Source organism: Anas acuta, chromosome 13, assembly GCF_963932015.1.
Source record: "Anas acuta chromosome 13, bAnaAcu1.1, whole genome shotgun sequence".
Lineage (NCBI taxonomy): Eukaryota > Metazoa > Chordata > Aves > Anseriformes > Anatidae > Anas > Anas acuta.
Genome location: NC_088991.1, coordinates 3,067,244 through 3,088,203, shown reverse-complemented (window position 1 = coordinate 3,088,203; position 20,960 = coordinate 3,067,244). Strand labels below are relative to the sequence as shown.

At 40.5% G+C, this 20,960-nt stretch overlaps 1 protein-coding gene across 1 annotated transcript in view; it reads left to right on the top strand.

The window, feature by feature from the left end:
• The window catches only part of COL4A6 (collagen type IV alpha 6 chain), a 133,033-nt gene that overhangs the window by 43,271 nt on the left and 68,802 nt on the right, over positions 1-20,960 (top strand). The window contains exon 3 of the mRNA XM_068697107.1: positions 1,077-1,160. Coding sequence (XP_068553208.1) covers positions 1,077-1,160 — 84 coding nt within the window. The remainder of the gene's footprint in view (positions 1-1,076; positions 1,161-20,960) is intronic.

The following is a 20,960-nucleotide window of genomic DNA, read 5'->3' as shown; positions in this document are numbered from 1 at the left end:
CAAAGGTACCTGAGTACCTTTCAGCTTGATGCTGAAAGACACTTCCCTTAGAGACAGATGTTGCTGCTTGCATTTGTGTCCCAGGACTGTGACAGGGTTGTACGGGCATGCAGGGCTTCTGCCAGCCCCGTATTTCGAGCCCGTTGAGCATGGCAGGGAGTAGGTCAAACTCTAACTGATGTAGTTGGCTTTAATCTGTGGCCTAATGTTAGATACTGATATAGGAACCTCAACTTTATATAAATATTGCTATTATTCTTGAAATAACTAGTGCCAAGATGAAATCCAGATCTGTGGTGGTTCAGAAGTGCAGTAGGCATGGCATCCATCTGGTGGAAGCTCATTGCTGGAGAGATGACCCTTGTTATTACCCTTTCTTGTTCTTTGGTTAGTCTTTCCACAACCTTCATGTAAATCCACCTCCACAGCAAAATATGCATTTAGTATCAAGGGCACAAAGCGTGTCTCTATGTTAACAACGGAGGAAATAAGAGCATACCTAGCTCTTCTTCTAGACCCATTGTTACAAACACCATCTTCTCACACCTGCTGGTTTCTCTGTACCTGTGGTTCAGGCTGCAGCTGCTTACTGACAGAAACATGTAAGGGTCACAGTGTTATTTCTGTCTTTGGTATTTCTCGTGATGTAGAGATATTTAGGAATGCAGGATGGCTGAGGTGCAAGTTCTAATTAATGAGCATGATCATAATGTAATTAGCATGCTGAATATTGCCAACATCGTGTAGTTTTCTAGATTTTGGTAGCCCTAGAAAACACGCATCACCCTGCAGAATAGCACCAACTCCTGTCAATTTACTTGTCCTCTAAGTATTACCAAATAATTTTTGGTGTATTTGGTGATCCTGAAAATGATCCAATCACAGATATTTGCTAATTCTGAAAATGACCCAATTACAGAGAATTTACAAAGTAATTACATTTTACCATTTATTTCCCAATAAATTCACATGACAAATGTAACATGGGTAGAAAGTCTTGAAACTTGAGCAAATTAATTAAAGATCTCCAACAGACAAATAGTTATAACATTGAATTTTCTTTTTTCTTTTAACAGGGTGGAAAGAAGTCTTACACCGGGCCATGTGGGGGCCGTGACTGCAGCGCTGGATGCAAATGTTTTCCAGAGAAGGGCGCAAGGGTAAGTTTGTTTTCATTAATACAGCTATTCCTTGTGTCCCTTACCAATTTGGAGGGGGAGGGAGAAGAGGAGCGTGAACAAGAACCAAGTTAATATGTGTAATTCTCAATCTAATGACCTCATAAAACAAGAGAAGTGAAGAAGACCAGCTGCGTTACTAATGTTCCTGGCCAAGATTTCAAAATCTCTCTGAAGGCTTTACAAATTGTTAGCTTTGCAACAGCTCTTTAATGGGATCTAATTTCTTTATGTGATCTGAGCCTTAGTTTAAAAAAAAGATTTTTTTTAAAGTAAAATCCAACAATTAAAAAGGAAAATCTAAGTACTGTGGGCGTCCAGTACAGATTAGTACAGTAGTTGCTTGTGAAGAAACACAATCACAGAATTTCTAGGTTGGAAGAGACCTCAAGATCATCGAGTCCAACCTCTGACCTAACACTAAGAGTCCCCACTAAACCATATCCCTAAGCTCTACATCTAAACGTCTTTTAAAGGCTTCCAGGGATGATGACTCCACCACTTCCCTGGGCAGCCTGTTCCAATGTCTAACAACCCTTTCAGTAAAGAAGTTCTTCCTAACATCCAACCTAAAACTCCCCTGAAACAGTAACTCTGAATCTAAGTGCTTCCCTTTGAGGGAAGAGCACCTCTCTTTGAGGTATGCATTTGAAGCGATCAAATGTTGAAGCAAGATTTCTCTAAGACTGCTTAATTTCTTTTGTTCCTGTGAAAGGGTTATAACCTTTATGTTAGTGCAGCTGGCAACTTCCAGGCTTAGGGTAATGCAGAGCTGCTGACTTCACTTTACCTTAAATTGCAATGTTAATTTTTATCCATACACTATCTACTTAATAATCTCTTGTAAGCTCTCTGAAATGTTTCATCATATATCAAAATGAATCTGATAGATTTTGCTTACAGAGATGAGAAAAGGAAAGATCTGCATTGCAGGTACCTGAAGAATTAATTTGGAAGGGTTTAAGTTGGGGGGGAAATACCATTTGTCTTGGTTAATGGTAATAAAATTGTTTTTGCTATTCTTACTGAAAACATATGATGTGTTCAGTCTGTTATGTAAGAAAAAAATCTTTGCATTTATTGTTTATTTATAGAACAGGAATAAGGTAAAAATGGGAGTAACAATATATCCGTTCACTGAAGTGATCAAATTTCCAGTATTTCAATTCATTGTTCAATATGTCATTAATATTTCAGTAATAATTCCTAGCTGTTTATTTCAGATGAACATATGTCAGATTCATACCGTAATACAACGGGTTTTCTGTTCATTTTAAAGGTATTTCTTCAACTCTCATTTCCTCCATTTCATTTCTGAAGCAAAGCTTATAATGTGAAAATGTATTTTGCAGCTGACTGTTATCCCACTTGAGAACTTAATAAAAATAAAATCATTAGCTCTCCTAAAATAATACGATGCTAGCAGGTTGGAAATAATTTATTTCTTTATTGAAAAGTTTTTTTTGTTTGTTTTTTTTTTGCCTCAGAAGAAAAAAAGGAAAAAGAAATGAAGTCTTAAACGTTAGCAATCCTGTTTTTTTTCATGTGTATTTCAGTGACATGGGTAAACTCCAGACATCACTTTCTAGGACTGAGCTTAGGAAAATGTAGTTATATAGAAATGAACCTAAGCAGGTGCTTAAATGCTTCACTAATTGCAGACAGACTTGAGCATGAATTCTTAATTGATAACTGATGATATGTTTGCTCTGGAAGGATAAAAATTCTTTCAAATCATCATGTGGTGCAAACATGCCTAAACAAATAAGTGAAAGAACTTTGCAAGGAAATTCTCAACCTAAAATATGGGCTAAAGCCAATTACTCAACACCTTATGTGATTAGGTGCGGTAAGGCACAAGCCTGCTTTGGTTCTGGAACAGAATATCCTCTAAATGCTTTGACCTTTGGATAGCAATGAGCATCATCCTTCTGTCTCTTTAGATTGCTGGGGTTGAATGTGATTGTTTGAACTGGCCACAATGCTGTTGACCTTGCTGTTTGAGCTCTTCGTATCTCTTTTGTTAAGATGTCACAAAGATTTCAGTCTGTTTTCATTGCTGACCTGAGAACTCATTTGGATTTTAGCTTGTTTCTTATGTGACGTGTATCGATAGGCATTTTCAGTCCTTTAAACATGTGTTTCATCCTACTGAGGCCTGTCTGTGGAGTTAATTGTCTGCTAGAAGTGGTAATCGGTCCCTTCTACCAACACTGCTTCCATCAAGCCATACCAAGTCCTGCTGACACCTTCTTGGACATCTGCAGACAGCTGCTGGAGTCCTGCCATGCCAGAGGACAGGGAGGTGACTGGCTGAACTGGGAAAGGGGTTGGTGTGATTATCTGTCCTACAGCACTGCTTGTTTCTTGGAGGAGACCATACAGCTGGAGGCTAATTCCTTGGCTTCCTGCCTAGCTTCACCTCCACTGCTGCAAGACCTCTGAGTTCAGGACAGGCAAGTAGGAGACGGGACTCTGCCAATGCCCTGAATCCTTTTTTAGTTTAAAAAAAAAAAAAGGTTTCAGCTGTCATTTACACAACTAACTAGATCAGAGTAAAGTTAAGCTTTCTTTTTAAAAGGAAGGAATAACTAAAATGTACAATAAAAATGACAATAAGCTGACACCTCAATGGAAACAATATTGACAATGTCCTCAAATGTCCTTTTCCTTGGAAGTACTGCTGATCAGATCAGGCTGTGATGAACTTGTTTCTGAACAGATACTTTAAAAAAAAATATATATATATATATATATATTTAGGCAAGAAAAATGACGGAAGTGCCCAAGTCCTCAGATGAGTTAGGTACTTCTAGAGATGGGATTCGGGCATGTAGAAACCCCTCATCTCACAAAATCATAGAATTGAAGGGGTTGGAAGTGTCCTCGAAAGATCATCAGGTCCAACCTCCCCGCCAAAGCAGGTTCCTTAGAGCAGGCTGCCCAGGTAGGCATCCAGATGGGCCTTAAATATCTCCAGAGAAGGAGACTCCACATCGTCGCTGGGCAGCCTGTTCCAGTGCTCCGTCACCCTCACCGTGAAGAAGTTCTTTCACATGTTGGTGCGGAACTGCCTGTGCTCTGTCTTGTGACCATTGCTCCTTGTCCTATCTCCACAAACCATTGAAAAAGGTTGGCCAAATCCCTCTGTCTCCCCCACCTCAGGTATTTATACACATTGATGAGATTCCCTCAGTCTTCTTTTCTCCAGGCTGAACAGACCCAGGTCTCTCAGCCTTTCCTCATAGAGAAGATGCTCCAGGCCCCGTATCATCTTTGTGGCCCTCTGCTGGACTCTTTCCAGGAGATCCCTGTCTTTTTTTTGTAGCGGAGAACCCAGAACTGGACACAGTACTCCAGGTGAGGCCTGACCAGTAGAGTAGAGGGGGAGGATCACCTCCCTTGACCTGCTGGCCATGCTCCTTTTAATGAACGCCAGGATCCCATTGGCCCTCTTGGCCACCAGGCCAAGACCGGACCCAGCACCAACCCCTGGGGAACACCGCTAGTCACAGGTCTCCAGCCAGACTCTGCACTGCCGATCACCACGCACCTTGCCGTCCACTCCTCTATCCCACACGTCCTCAGCTTTGCTATCAGGATGTCATGGGAGACAGTATCAAAGGCCTTGCTACAGTCAAGGTAGATGACATCCACTGCTCTCCCCTCATCCAACCAGCTGGTGATGCCATCACAGAAGGCAATGAGGTTGGTCGAGCACAACTTCCCCGTGGTGAATCCATGCTGACTACTCCTCATGACCTTCTTCTCTTCCAATTGATTGGAGATGGCCTCCAGAACAAGGTGCTCCAACACCTTTCCAGGGACAGAGGTGAGACTGACTGGCCTGTAGTTTCCCAGATCCTCCTTCCTGCCCTTCTTGAAGACCAGAATGACATTGGCTATCCTCCAGTCTTCAGGCACCTCTCCTGTTCTCCAGGACCTTTCTAAGATTGATAGAGAGCAGTTCAGTGATCATCTCTGCCAACTCCCTTATTTCTATTTTTTTTAAGACAAAACTATCTGTATTAAAAGCATGAAACACGCAAGTAAAAGCTAAGAGTATATATAGACAAAGCTCTGATGTGTTTTTTTTGTTTGTTTGTTTAGAATTTTCACAGAGTTATAGGAATTCAGCCATGGGTTTGGCTGTCTTCTATGGTAGCAGAATCCAGCTGTTCATGAGTGCTTACTCACATGTTGCTCCAGGTGGCGTAATTGTTCTTGATGGCCACGTGCCTCATAGAGCCCTGGTTCATTAAAGTTACGTTCTTTGCCAAGTGCTACATGACTGGGACAAGCTCACTGTCACTGTAGGACATGTAGTACTGCAGAGTTGTTGTCCACTGGCTTCCATTGAGAAGTTTCAGAGCCAAGCAGGAAGCAGCAGCTGCCGTCCTGGATGGAAGGATGTGAACGATGTCATAGTCCAGAATGGATAGCTCCAGCAGGTACTTGGACAGAACATGTTGTTCCACACTCACCTCTGCAATCTTCGAAGCTCTTCTTAAGAAATGTATTGGAAGACGATGACCCAGACGAAAGTCCAGGGCTTGCAGAATTGTCACCTCAATTTCATGTACACCACGAGCAGCCAAGCATATGCCAGTCCAAGCCATGAGCAGCCAGTTAGTTGTCCCTGTGGCTTGCATTGGCTTTTCCAAGTTATAATGGTAGCTGATACCCATTATAATGGTAGCTGATACCCATTTTAGGCTGTTTAGTAATGTTTTTTGTAGTATTTCAAAGCCCACATGAGAATAAATCAGTTATTGAACCATCCTTCATCTTAGCCAGTGATTCAGAATTGGTCCTTGTATCCAATGACAACCTGATGAAAAGCCTGACTCTGTGTAATTTAATGGGAAAACTCCTGGGCCACGTTGTGGCCTCTTTTTATTCGTTCCAATTTGGTAAAGATTCACGGGTACCAGTACAGTGATTGTACAGGAATCTACTTTGTGGTGGAGAGATGTCAACTTCTCTGAAAGGTCCCATCTAGGACCTCCTCTGGAAGTTCTCTTGGAGGTCAAATGAAAAGATTAAACTGAGTTTGTGGCTCTCACCATTTAAGTTCACAAGAAGATACCCAGTTGATTCTCCTTAGCATGTTCATTTGAGGCAGTGAGAGAAGCTAGCTTGCATGTGACACAACAGTTTTAAGGGTAAATGTAAGAGCAGGAGAAGCCCACCAAACTGATTTTGACTGGTTATAAATCTAAGAACTTAGGATGTGGTTGTTTCAGTTCCTTTAAACTACATTATTAGAACTTAGGCTGACTTTTAATATGAAATCTAACATAATGTAAAAAGTACCAAGTAGAATCACTGAGATTGAGAAGCCCACACTACAGCTGTAGTCTCTAGATGAAAACGTGGGGTTTCTAAATCCGTGTCCCTGCTCTCATTTTTCTGGCCAGCTGAGATGCCAGCTCTCAATTAGTACAACCTGGCAATTTTAAAAGGCAGTCTGCTTTGACAGCAGAGGTACCCAAATGTGTGTGCATGCAGTCTTTTGGAAAGGGAGGCAGTCTGAATACAAACTTCCGGTTATTAAACCCATTTCTGCATACATTTTTACATGCAATCCTTCTGTTTCAGAGCAATAGTTGATGGGTACAAAAGGGGAGGTGGAAAAAGCAACTGTATTAAATTATAATGGAAGTAAGAAAGTGTAAATCCTGATGCTCAGAGGGCTGGAGCCCTCCAAGACAGGCTGAGAGTACTGGGGACGTTCAGTCTGGAGAAGAGAAGGCTTCAGGAAGACCACATTACAGCCTTTCAGTACATAAAGGGGGGTTATAAAATAGATTGAGGGCAACTTTTTACAATGGCAGATAGTGATAGAACAAAGGAGAACAGTTTTAAACTGAAAGAGGGGACATTTAGGTTAGGTATTAAGAGGAAATGATTCACTCTGAGGGTGGTGAGGCACTGAACAGGCTGCCCAGAGAAGCTGTGGATGCCCCCATCCCTGGAAGTGCCCAAGGCCAGGCTGGAAGGGCTTTGAGCAGCCTGGGCTGGTGGGAGGTGTCCCTGCCCATGGCAGAGAGCTGGAACTGGGTGATCTTTAAGGTTCCTTCCAACGCAAGCCATTCTATGCTTGTTTCTAATGAAAGCCTGGATTTCTAAAATATACAGTCCTATTACAGGTGAGTAACCTACAGCTAGAACATTTGTGGGACTGTCAAGAGAAGTTAATGTTTTTTTTTTGTTTTTTTTTTTAAAAAATGTTCTTTCTTCTTTCTCACTGTTTAATCCATAGTTTACAGGTAGGGATGATGCCCTTCCTTTGAAAACTTCATTCTGTATTGATAACTATCTTGGTAAGCAGTGCTCTGCAGATAAGTCAGCAGTAACAGGAGAACATTTTTCCTGGTTTGCAATTTCAGGAATGGTAGACAGCCTGCACCATTTCATCTCTGCAGCTCATTTTGCATTAGTTTATGATAATGCTGGCTTTTTTGTTTTTATATGCTGTCATCTACTTTCAAACACTTGCAAAGATAAACTAGCAGCCGTAGGCTTCATTGCAAGTAGACCTCCTCCTGTTGCCCATTCACTTATCATGGAATTTAAAACAGTATTAGGATTTGTTTTAAGCTGTACTCAACGTGTGCTGGAGCTCTTCAGCCGATACTAATCTTTCATTTTTTGATTCAAAGTCCTGTCCTCACCTCTCCCTCCAAAAGAAGAATTTCAAGGAAAAAAATATTTGGAAATTGTTTCAAAAGTTCCCCAAATTAATCACCAGAGTTGGCATCCCAGGCAGCTTTTATAGCTTGGAATTACTGTACAATAGGAGAGCTTGGTGTTTCCAATTATATTATTTTTTATATTTATATTATCTTTTTTATATAAATTATTTTTGGTGTGATATATTGTCATGTCAAATAAGTTATTTCTTACGCGGTGTGTGTTCTCTAACACCCATAAAATGTAATATGATCAATTACAAAAATATTCATGGTACCTACAACCTCTTTCATGTCCACACAGGAAAAAATCCACACAGATCCTATTTCTAGCAACTGATGTGGTGGAAAAGGAGTGTGTCTTTAGGATGAGATGGTACTGAGAACATGACTGGCACTTTATGCTAAATTTTGCTTAGTCACATGAAGTAAAGGACCGCTGCTGTGCATCATGCCTTGGAGTTCATCTCCTGGCCTAGCCTCACTCAGAAGAAATCCTGCGTATGGATTTCTGCACAGTAAATAGAAAAAAAAAATGAATAAGATGGAGAGATTTTTCTCAGAAAATGCAGTCATAATGTGAATTAAAGGCTAGTATGCCCAGAGATATATGCGAGTCCACAGGTTTTCTCTGAAGTTAAAAAATTGATAGTAAGCGTAGTGCAAGTCATGTGGACAGTCAAAGAGTTTCCGATAGAATTATTGCAAATCACACAGTCTAACAAAGGTAGCTCCCCACTGTCCAGGTACTGAACGGCATAACCTGAGGACATGTCTCTGGATGATTTAATCTAATTGTTGTCTAGTATAAACTAATATCTCATTGGCAAGAGATCTTACATTAATGTTTGTCTGGAACTAATCCCCTCAACTTAATACAGGGTGCACAAAGTGCCTCTCTTGTGATAATTAGTTGAAGATTAGTTGATGTTTCTTTGCTATAAAATTGTGATAATTACGTGTATTTTTGAATAATATTTGCTGAATTCAGCTTTGACTGATTAAACACTCTAATTGGAGCAGTTTAGGGATTTTCTGCTGAAACATGATTTCTTTGGAAATGTCAGCTCAAGAGTTTTTTTCACAAGTGTTTTACGTAAACATATTTGCTGGAGATAAAATTCTGTTAAGCCATTGGTTCCAACTTCTTTGTTTTTCTGTCTGATTTCCTTCTACCAGGCTTGCCAAACATTTTAGGACACAGTGATGCCATTTCAGTATCTGTGGGCTGCCGGTTGGCTCACCATACCAATTAGAATTGAACCAGGCTACGAGATGTTGACATTTCTTTCAAACCAGCAGTGACGTGATATGTCCAGCTCTACATTTATCTTGGTGTGTACTAACTGGAGTTAATCAGCATGGTAGAGCTTAGTGCTGGGATCACCATATAGTTATTTTGGAAGATCTTTTCACACTCAAGGAGGGATTATTGTGCTATAGTAGAAGTTCTTGAGAAATGACCATTTAACAATGATCGTACTTTGCTAGTTATTGTAATATGCATAATCTTGGTCAAGCAAGACAATATACAGTGGCAAATGCTACTGAATTCATATACAAGATGATGGAGTCAGTCCTCTAGTTAGTGTGAGCTCAGAAAAGGAGTTTAGATCAATCAGGTGGGAAGGAAATGCTGCTTTATTCTAGAGTGAGTTCTTCATCATCCAGATTAAACTGCTGTGTGAAGCCTGGATTTCTCTGCATGTTACCTACATGCAAATGTTTCTCTCCAGGATCATTCCTCTTTAGGATGAGTACAGCCAGTTATTCTTTCCTGCTGCAAAAAGAATCCGAAAGTTTGAACCAGGCTACTTGTACGTTTTGTAAAAATCAAAGATAGTGGTCTCCAGGCTTCTGCAACTGTTACTGTCTGTTCTTTCTCTCCAGTTGCATTGTAGATAACCTGCACTCCAGCTTTGATAAAATCCTGTGTCCAGACCTCAGGGGTTTGGATCTGGTAGACTGTATTAGGTCTCAATACTCAAACTATAGTCCTCTTTCTGATGGGTGCCTGGAAGTACTGCTTATAATGTAGTTCTGGCCTGCTTCTCTCTGTTTCTCTGTTTCATCTGTTTGTGTCATTTTATTGTCCTTGTATCCGAAGAGGAAAGACCTTGGACTTTTGCATATGTCTGCTTCATGTAAGAGGCTCCACCATGCCTTTCCAATTTCTCTGCAGTCCACATCCTTTCTATACCAGCTGCCTGTGTAAAGCCTTAGATTGAACTCTGAGGTGGACAGAATGTGCACAGCAGCTTAGGGTGCAAGGCTGCTGTCTACCAAGGCTTCTGAGCACCAGAAGGCAGACCCTTCACCTCCAGAAGTGAATACAGAGCTGGACTTTCTTTTAAATTATCTCGATGTGTTTGACAATATTGCAGTGCTTTCACCCCTAGTAAATATGGGTCATGGAATTTATGCAAATGATGTCAAATTGCGGTTCAAATCCCCTTCTGGGTAAGCAACTAAAGCACTGTCATTAGATTTGGGAAGAGGATTATCTATAAAGTTAAAAAATGTTGGCCATCTGTTCTCTGTTGTTAAATTTTGGCAATATTTTGAGAGAAAATGAGGTAACAGTTAAGTCAAACAACTTATATATCAGCTGCTTTTTTAACAACTGCCAAGATTTTTTTTTTAAGTAATAAAACTAACTCTGCCAAGTGCGGCATTAAGCAATTATTGTACATATCCTCCTGACCCAACCTAAACACACTGAGCCTAGCCCTCTGATGAGAACCACATCATATACTAAACCAACATGGATAAAGCAGGTCTTGTTGCATCTGAAAGTATCCCTTGTGCAGTGGGTGTCAAGACTAGACGTGCTTGTACGTACAGTCCAACGTCATTTCGCATAACCTGGAGTACATTTGTAAGGACTTCCCAAGGGGACAAGCCTTATCTTATTTAGTCGTCTTAAAATTCGGTGCTGGTGTACAACTGTATTTAAGCAAGTTAGCCAGGGAGTCTCTGGTAGCCACTTCGATGATTTATTTTGCAGTTGGCTGAAAGGATTTGTGTGCTAAATGAGGCAAAATGTACTCTAGGAAACATATCCTGTTAAGAAGCTTTCCACAGCTTTGGAAACTAACCAGAAACCATAGCATAGCGGTGTCACCGGGGTGGCTGAGGTGACTCTGTGACCTGAAACTGTTTCTAAATCTGTCTGCAAGGGTAGCATATTTTGTAAGTGTGCTGGGGGCCTGTGTTTACTTATGAGATCAACCAGAACGTGGGTCTTCAAACTGTGCTCCATAGAGTACTTCCAGATGGCTTGGAAAATCCCAGCAAAGAGGGATCTGTCACTGTTCAAGCAATAGCTGTAACCCAGGATTCTTGTTGTGTTTTTTTTTTTTTTCCTCCTTTCCTTTGGTTTTGGAGCATTTAAAAACTTTGCTGCTGTGTCCTACAATGCTGTGAGATGTACTAGCTTGGGAAGATACGGAGTCTCACTCCACTGGGTGAATGAGTTTTCTATTTCTCCTTTCTAGTCTAAAAAATACTCTGCTTATCTCAGAGCTTCCCAAAAGTGAGGTGTTACTGCTATGGATTTAAGCTGAGCTGTTCCTGACTACTGAAAGGTAGTCAGCTGCTGGCTGAGCCAGACTGCTCTGCCACGTACTGTGGTGTGTCCTCCTCCTCGGAAGAAAGAGGAAACTGATTCTCTCTGTTCTGATGCAGGTGCTGTGAGCTGAGGGTGCAGGCATGTTCCCCTGGGAATAAATGCTTTGTAATTTCTTTTTTATACCAGCTACCATGGCTACCATTGGTGATCTGGATGGGTAGAGTCTTGTTCCCTTTAAGGCCAATGCCATCGCTCCCTCTGATTTCATTTCATGTATACAGGCAGATCAGAAGACAGAACCAGATTAGCCTTCTTGCTCTCTCCATGGAGCCTTGCCTTGGCTGGACTTACGTTCTAGTGTTGTATCTTCCTCTAAGACCACTTTCTCTAAGCCCAATAACAATAACAGTTACCTGTACTACAGATTTGCCCCAGATGGACAAACCAGAGAGTTCAACAACTGTTTCCCTAGTAAGTACCTCTGCTTCTTAAGTATTGGAGCAAAAAAAATCCACACACCCAGTTGTTTTCGTTTATGAAAATTATCAAGTCTTCCATAGCTATGAAATGAAGTGTTTGATGAATCTGTGATGTTTTAGTTTGCATATAACTTCTTAGAATAGGGTGAACGTTGATGCTTCAGTTTCTCTCGTTTGCTGGTATTTTCACAAGAAGAGCTGTAAATGTTCCTAAAGTTGTTTTCTATCAGCCACTTCACCTAGCAGTCAGAAAACAAATAATAATTCTTATAGGAAGAGAAACTCTCCAATATCCTGCCAAAGACAGGAAAAGCAAATATTAACATGAGCCTCAAAAACTTAGGAACTAGTTGGGCCTTTGCTTAAGTAAGGCTGTAGAATTTTGTCTGATGTTTCCTGCAACAATGTCTTGGTTGAAGAGACAATTAGTGCCCTCTTAGATCTGTGAAGTCACACAGGACTTTGCCATTCCTCTCTAAGCAGTTAACAGACAAGAAGAGCCATTATCCTGCCTCAAAATTACCCAGTTGGCATTGTCTTCCATCCCATTCTATGTCATTCGTGTATAGGATTTGCCACCGAGACTATGTCCCAGCAGTCTTCCTCCAGGTTAACTTCTCTTTAAGACCCCATTTTCTTCCTACTTCCCTCACCCCATACCCAAATTGCCCATCTTCTCACTGTGATTGTTTCAGTATATTTGGTCCTGTACATGGTACTAATTATTTTTACGCTCCTTAAAATGAGAAGAGGTACCCTCTGCAGGACCAAGAGCCTTTGTTAAAGAGTTTCCGTTGGCAGGAAATGAAAGGTAGGACAGATTTTCATTGTGTTCACTTGAGTAGGTTAGCCTATCAGGAACGGAGTTATCACGGAACCAATCTATGAGCAAGGCCCAGTTCTAGGAGATTTGGCTGACAGTCAGGTTAGGAGTTGATTCATGAGCCAGGAAAACAGCCGACAGCAGGGATTACTACAAAGCAAACTTAATTAAGCAATAGATAGGCAGGAAGTACGCCAGTCGTGGAGCCTGCAGCCAGATAGAGCAAACAATGAAGATGGTTAACCAGGCAAAACTGTGTTTGTGGTCGTAAAAAGAGGCTATAGTGCCAATTAGTTGGAAGTAAAGCCAAATCCATGGGTTCCCCAGGCTAGCTGTCCCCTTTTCTGGGAAAAATGTGCAGTGTTTTTGGTGTGAATCACAGCCTTTCCTGAATGGGAAACCACACATCTCATAAAGAAGGAGAACATCCTGATGCATCTCAGCTTTCTATGGTGGCTGAGGCTGGAAAGCTGCTTGGAGGTAGTTTCTTTGCTTCTGAAGAGAAAAGGACGTGTATCTATAGTTTAAAAATAAATAACTGTAGGTTAGTGCTTCTCTTTACCTCTGGTATATAATACCTTGTGTGCCTTTAATGGAGATCGCAGACATTCTCCGAGCTTGGAAAAGGTAATAAAAGAAGAAGAAAAGCAACAACAAAAGGAACGGAAGTCTGAATCACAACCCTGTTCATGCTTTATTGATGGAAAAGAGTTTATTTCAAACATGAGTTTTTATTGCTTAGAATTGTCTGGGTTCTGATTGTTACCTGATCCTGCTGATGACACAATCTGTCTGGTAGGTTTCAAACAAAAGATGACTTCCTCAAAAAGGAATTCTGTCTGGAGTAGGAAGGAATTATTTTAAGATCATGGAAAAATGCAAGAGAACCATTTGCCAGTCATCTGAGAAGTGAAAAGTCAGTGATTTGGGGAAATGAATACAAAGAACTTAAAATTTTGTCTGATTGATCTTCATCAACATTATAAAGTATTCTTAGAACAAATGCAAGATTGGTATAAATCTTGCATTTGGTAGGCAAGGAGAAAGGGGAGAAGGTATTTCCTTGTGTATCGAGAATATGAATGCCTGGGGGTGTCCAGGAAGACGTCAGGACTGACTTTCTAAATATTTGGCGGTGAAGAAAATGAAACAAAGGAGAGAAGCAGGGATTGTTATTGCAACAGACATCTTGCATGGAGATCTAACCAAAAAAAAAGGGGTTTAGTGGCTTTATTTTGGGCTAAAAAGGGGGCATTCAAATAACCGAACACAGTGGGAGTAGGAGATAAGAGTGTACAGGATATGGTCTGGCTATGAATTTGGATGTAAGTTGTATAAAAACAGCTAGAAAATGATGGAGCACGTAACCCTTAGGAAAGATGAGAGAGAAGTGGGCAGGATGATGTGTTCTGAGCTTGTACGTAGGAATGAGATGTAGCATGATGGAGGGGAAAAATGACAGTTTTTAAAAGATCTTGTATGAAAGACTGCAGAGTTTAAGTATGATAAAACTGAGAAACCAGTATAACAAGGTAAAGAAGGAGGAGCATCAATTTTCCTTCCACTTTATTCTGTAAAAATAAGAGGCAGAATTCAAGTGTTTGCTACTCTCCTCCTTTTAGGCTGTTCTTTAGAGATGTTTAAGCTGTTGCTGTCTAGTATGTTGTAAATCCATTAGGTAGTTGTGAAAATGTGCTTGTTCTAACTGATGTTAAGCTCCTTTTATGAGTGACATTTCACACTGTGTGACCTCCTGTGGGATTGCCAACACAGAAAACTTGAAGGTAAGACTAGGACTAGAACAAGAAAGGGATGTCTGGGTCGTACCATTTTAGTGGTCTGAAGAGCAGCCTAGATGTACTTGTCCTTTTTAATAGTGGGTGATTTTGAAAAGATTTTGTTCTTTTTTTTTTTTTAATCAAGTAGAGCATTGCCAAAAGTAATAAACAAAAAGTCCAAGTAATTTTAAAAATATCTGGTTTTAATCCATGTTAAATACAGTACAAACAATACACAGCTTTGAAGGACTATTAAAAAGAAATCTACAGTTCTTTTAAAGCTTCTTGTAATTTTTTGAATGATCAAAGAAAGATCCCAAATAAAACCACTCAACATGTGCTGAATCCTCAGTGAACAGTAAATGAATTTCTTAGCATCCAGTTACAGAGCTGTGGGTGATGCAACTGTGCTAGGTTTTGTCTTCGAAAGTTCTGTAATGCTGTTATCTTTTGAGATCTCGCAAATTTGTGTGCACGTCCATGTATATGCAATACTGTGCTGGAACAATCTAACTGAACTTGTTCTGCTTTTTAGCTGAGCTGTGTCCTTTCCGCCTGCTCCTGAAGCTGGAGTACATGTTAGCACAGCAGCAATTCTGCTTCGACACCACATGAATTCTGCTCACATCTCTGTTACCAGACCAGCAGCACATGTCTGCCTGTGCAGCTCAGCATTTCATTCTCCTGGCAGATTCCAAAAATACAAGCAGAAGTTCTAAATGTAGAAAAAAGAAATAACAAAGGCATCAGCCAGGATATAGGTATGTTTACTGCAAACTGATACAGTTAAGGAAATAGATTTTGGTGAAAAAAGAACTGTAAGCAGTTTCTATATATGCAGAGCCTGAGTTCTGCGAGGCAGTCACTTTTCATGGCATATTTTCAGGCTGTGCCTGTGTGTTAGACATAATGGATGTAGGGACATAATGGATGTAGGTTACAGAGCCAAGGAGGTGTCTTGGATCCAAGAGTCCTGTCCCCTGTGTTTGCAGGCTTCATCAACAGCCCGGTTCAGTAACGTCATTTTCTTTGTTTATCATAAATGTTTTTTTTTTGGTTTTTTTTTTTTATCTTGAATTTGTAACTGCAGCGATGGCTTGTTTGGACTGATGAACAAGGAAAGAAATCACTGTCAGAAATGCAGAAGTTATACTTCTGGGAGATGCACAGCACAACAGGTCCCAATTATTTGGAGCAGAGTAGTAATGCTCACCCTCAGCCCTTCCTGTGCATCACGGCGCAGGCTTATCAGTAAGTTTTTTAATTGGAAACGCAGTTTACTGTACTTCCACAAGTACGTTGACGACAGCTTGCCTTGTCATTGTGAACCACGCTTTGTGAATAGCTGGGATACATGTATAAAACAGGGTATTTGTACATGAGAAGTATAGGTAATAGGTATTTGCTAGCAAATCTTTGAATAGATTTTTTTTTATTCTTTTTTTGTCTTTGTGAAGCTTGATTTCCTTTGATACTTACTGATTGCGCTGGCCATTTTGAGTACTGACATGATGTTGTTGTGCCCTTTCTTTTATTGTGGTGCCTAATGACCGAGGATCCCAGCTGAGATGGGGAAGTCCTGCAAGGCAGGGCAATTGCAGACATACGCTAGGAGATGGTTGGTGCTCCAGAGGCCTCGCATTCTGAGAACTACTTAGATGTGTTTTCTCCAGTTTCAGTCAAGAATCTTTACTTACCCAACAGTATTTTCAGGAAAGCAAATGTCTTTATAGAAAATCTTTCGACATCAACTACCAGAAGCTTGCCACTCTGTGTTTTCAGAGGTCTCATCTTAAGAAATAGTTTATGTATTCCTCTGAAATATATTTACTCTCCCAATTTGGAGACATGTGAAAGACAAAATAGCAAAAGTCATCGTTCTTGCCTCATTTTAATTATGGCATGTCTCCCTAACAGTCCAAAATGTTTTTGGAGGCTATCAGCCCCTGGAATATCCCTAGCAGTTGAAGTATAATCCAGCCTGTCTCACAGCAAATTCAAAAGAAATAAATAAAGTCTGCATGCAAAATTGAAGCAGCAGGTGGTCATTCCCTGTATAACTCCAGCTGCACTTGAGCTGTAAATCCAAAAGCATTACAAAACCAGCAACAGGACACCCGTTGGTTCCTTGTAGGCTTGGATCAGTGTTCCTGGGACATTAAAGGAAATTTTCCTAAGATTTAATGTTTTCTCTAGAAACAATAAATGACATAAGTGTTATCTCCAGACTTTTTCCAGAGCGGTGAAGTAACTAAACTTCCTTGTTTGTCAAACATAAGAGACTAAAACCAGAACTAATCTATTCTAACCATCCCCTTCTCTTTATCAGCCGGAATGTGTGTTAACTCCTGAGAACATTTGGCTAAATCACAGTTCTGCTTACAGCGCCTTTATTTGTGCACTGCCTGACAGAAAGCAGGCAGGGTTTTCTTCACGGTGTTAACGTAGCTGATGTGTTCTGCATTTTTTCCCTCCTTGCACATGTCAGGTGTATCACATTTAGGTGTCTTTAGACTTATTTCATCTGATAACATCGTATCTGCCTTAAGCAGTGCCTTGGCTTTCTGCGTGTTTTTATTGTTACCGGTGTTAGGAACTCTTCACTGTACTGAAGGAGGCCAGGATCTTCATTTTCAAGCCTTTAAAGCAAATTGCTTTTAGGCTTCTAAGAATGTCTGCTCACACAGCTATTTATGTGGGCCATTTTATGTTCATTTCAGGTAAGAGAAACATGGCCTGGTGTATTTTTTTTCCACACTTGCTTAGCGGAAGCTGTGCACGTGCTACATGTGATATTGGCAGGATGTTATAGCTGAAGGAAGTGCACTTCTGTAAACCCAAATCTCCTTTGCAAAATAAAGACTTTATTTTGGAAATGGTGATTGTGGCCATGCTGGGTAGATGTGGCACTTGAGAGCAGTGTCCATCAGCCTTCACTGAGCTCCAGCCCAGGGCAGTGCCCTTGGAGGAGGTCTCAGGAACCGGTCTGTGAGCTGCCTGCTGGAAACACACACGGGTTCCCAGGGTTGAACTTCTCATCAGCACATGTGTGCACATGCATGGGACACTTTTCTCCCTATGAAGAGAGTGTGTAGACATACCCTACCCTCCTTTCTGCCCCTGTGTTATTTAATATTTTTCATGAATCCGTTCAGTACATGAATAATAATTCACAAAGTAGAAATAAATGAAATACAGGCGCATGTCTGTGGGTATGTATGGGACACTTAAGGCAGTGGTACATGGTGTTGTATATGGACAATCTACTCTTTTTCAGCCAGGCTAGCAGAAAGTGTGCTGGCCCTCTAATGAGGTTGTGGTTTCTTTGCTGTTAAAGCAAATGTATAAAAATCTCCTGTGATAATGATTTTTCACTAAGCTGGTGGAAGAGAGACCACTTGCAACTAAAATGCCCTTTCGAGGTTATCCCTGGCATCTTCCCATTCCTGGGGTTCATCCCCGTGTCATTGAGGGGTCGTGACATGAGCGTGCTGAGAAGTGTAAACAACTTACTGTGCTTATTCCATGGCTAGGGCATGACATCTTTCTGTAACATTGACACGGCCTCTCAATAGTCATTTGTTTTCATCACTCAAATTGAGTGGAAGAGTAAAACTCTCAGTCTCTTTCAAAATATCAATATGGCATGAGGCTTGACATGGCTACAGGAAAACAGGAAAGTATCATCTGCTCATTAGCCTACGCTCTCAGCCTCTATCGACAGCAAAACCTTACGCTTCTTGATTTCACTCCTGACTTCACAAAGGATTTTGATTACTTACAAGAGGTGAATTTCTCTTCAGGAGATGGGCATACAGAAATGGACCAGGAAAAGGTAGGAACATGATTGTGTGTTTTTTTTTGTTTGTTTGTTTTGTTTTGTTTGTTTGTTTGTTTGTTTTCCTGTCCTACAGCATCACCTTATAGTTTGCCCTGGAGAAAGAAACAAGCTATATGTCCCTGAAGGATGGTCAAGCTTACATGGTTTTTCCATCTTGTGTAATAAGCTTCTTAGAAACCTCCATATCTGTGATCCTTTCCAGGCCTCCTCTTTGAGCAGCACAGTTCTGCTGTGTTCCCAAGCTGGGACTTGCTGTGCCACATCAGAAGAGTGTTTTCCTTACCCTTGCAAAATGAGTTTGGGATTTTTATTGTTCATTTGTAGCATGACTTGCTGAGTTCTGAGCAGTCGTGGTGCTTGTTCTATCTTTCAGTGATACACCAGATCACTTATAAAGACCTGCAAGGGTCTTTTAGAAAAGGTAGCCTTTGACTTTTCTTCTGTCTTATACTTTTTTAGTAAATGCCTGTCTTGGTACAAGGGAAATTGAAGAGGGAGTGTGTTTCATTTAAGACAAAAATAACATCCTCATTAAATAATCCTACACTTAATTAAATTTCCTCTGTTTTAACTGGACATAGTAACAAATAACTGTGACAAACAAAAATAAAGATTCTTGAGGAATACTGACTTAGCTCTGATAAGATCCGTCTGGCATATACGTAATTAATTTTGTTTTCACTTACGCTTTACTAACAAGTTCATCATTTGTTTCACATTTCCTCTTTGTACTTTAGGGTTACTTACGAGTAAAGCCTAATAGATTAAAAATATTTGACTTGAAGCCCAAAGCTCCATCTGTAGTATTTTTTTTTTTTTAACTGTTTTGGTTATGTATTTGAAAGCAGATGGTACAACTGGCTTCTGTTTTGTGAGTACGTGAGGACAAACAAGTATCGTAAGTTCCCTTTTTGATAATTGGGAAGGTACTAGAAAAAAATGGCAAAAAACAATGGCAAGTTTCCACGTTGTTAATGGTACAGCTGCAGTTATTATCTTAGTAGCCAACTATGTTAATCTGAATTGCTTTGAGTGCTTCAGATTACAGCCATAAAATTCTTAGAGAACCTGGCAGAAATTACCTTGGAAAAGTCATTTCATCTTTGTGACTGTTTGCATTTCCATTCTTTGCTGGGCTCAGCTGTTTATCCTAGGGCTGTGTCTGTACTGTCTTCATGAGCTCAGGTCAGGTGTACCTAAGACTAAAGCCAATCGTGGGCACCTAGAGTGAAAAAATGGCTCTGAGTTGCAAATGTCCATCCCCTGGAAGCTGACTAGCCCCGGTCAAGATAAGTGTCAGTGTAAATAGTTTACTTTCTGTCTGTCCGTCTGGTTATTTCTTAAAATAATCCTCTCTGAAATACTAAATGTACATCAAATCACTTCAATGAAGAGTTCATTTCTCATGTGCCTATTCTGTGTGGAGATGTTGGTCTGGGAATAAATGTAAACTAAACTGTGAACATGAGAGTTAGAAGAGGCTTGCATGCTTCTACAAGATTCATAGCTGCTTTTCCGTCCCCTCAAGAGTTCAACAATAGAAATATCCCCTGTAAAGGCACTGTTTCTCATCAAAGTTAGATTGGTTAAGGAGCCCTGAAGCCAGTGTGGTTTTACTATGGTAAAACGAAGAACTAAGGTTCTGGCATATGAAACTTGCATGAGAAAAAGCACTCACACAATTATTCTCTTGTCATCCTGTCTCAAGTTACAAGGCCTCATGAAAATGGTCTGATTTTATAGAATACAAATAGAATTAATACAAAGGATGGTGGAGAAAATATATTGCCACCCACCTTTCAGTGGTTTCTTGCTGAAGGAAGAGTAAAGCAGGAATGAGAATTTCCTTCTGGAAAAAAAAACAGTACATTTGTTTTATCTGTTTTTGTTTGTTTGTTTGTTTGTTTGTTTTTTGTTCTTGTTCTTAGCTGAATTTTCTTTAACAGATAATTGTGAGTTGAGGCTTGTGTTTTTCAAGAACCATCTAAGAAGAGTTCTGAAACTGAACTGAATTCCTTGTTCCTGCTATTTAATGGTATTTGGACCTCCTAATATCATTGGTTTTCTGATGAGCTGCTGAATTTCTTCTGACACAACAGTGACTACAGAGTGCCTGTTGTACCAGTCATCTTCTGGGAACACTTAATTGCTTCTGACGGGGCCTACCTTCCAACTCAGCATGTGTTTATGATGTCACTTTCCCTGCTATTTCCTTTTCTTTTTATTTCCTTCCCTCCAGCATTAAGGACAACGTACTCTATTGTTATCCCTTGTGCAAAGTGAGGAACTGGCTCAGCTAGATAGCACCGAGAGTCTATGATAGTAGAACACAACCAGCTTGCACAGAGAAGGCTTTCCAAAAATACTGGCACTAAGGTATCCTGCACTCTGATGTTGAAATGAGACTATGTAGGTATGGGAAACTTGCAGCTTTGTAAATGATAGCCAGAGCTCTAGGGAGACATTCATGCTTGCAACATAAATACCAAAAGAAGGGAGGCTGTGGGAGAAGGAAACTAAAATGGGGCTGGTTTTCTTGCCATTGCTTCTGTTGTCTTCAGCATCAGTTAGTTGTCATTGCCAGGCCCAACCTCA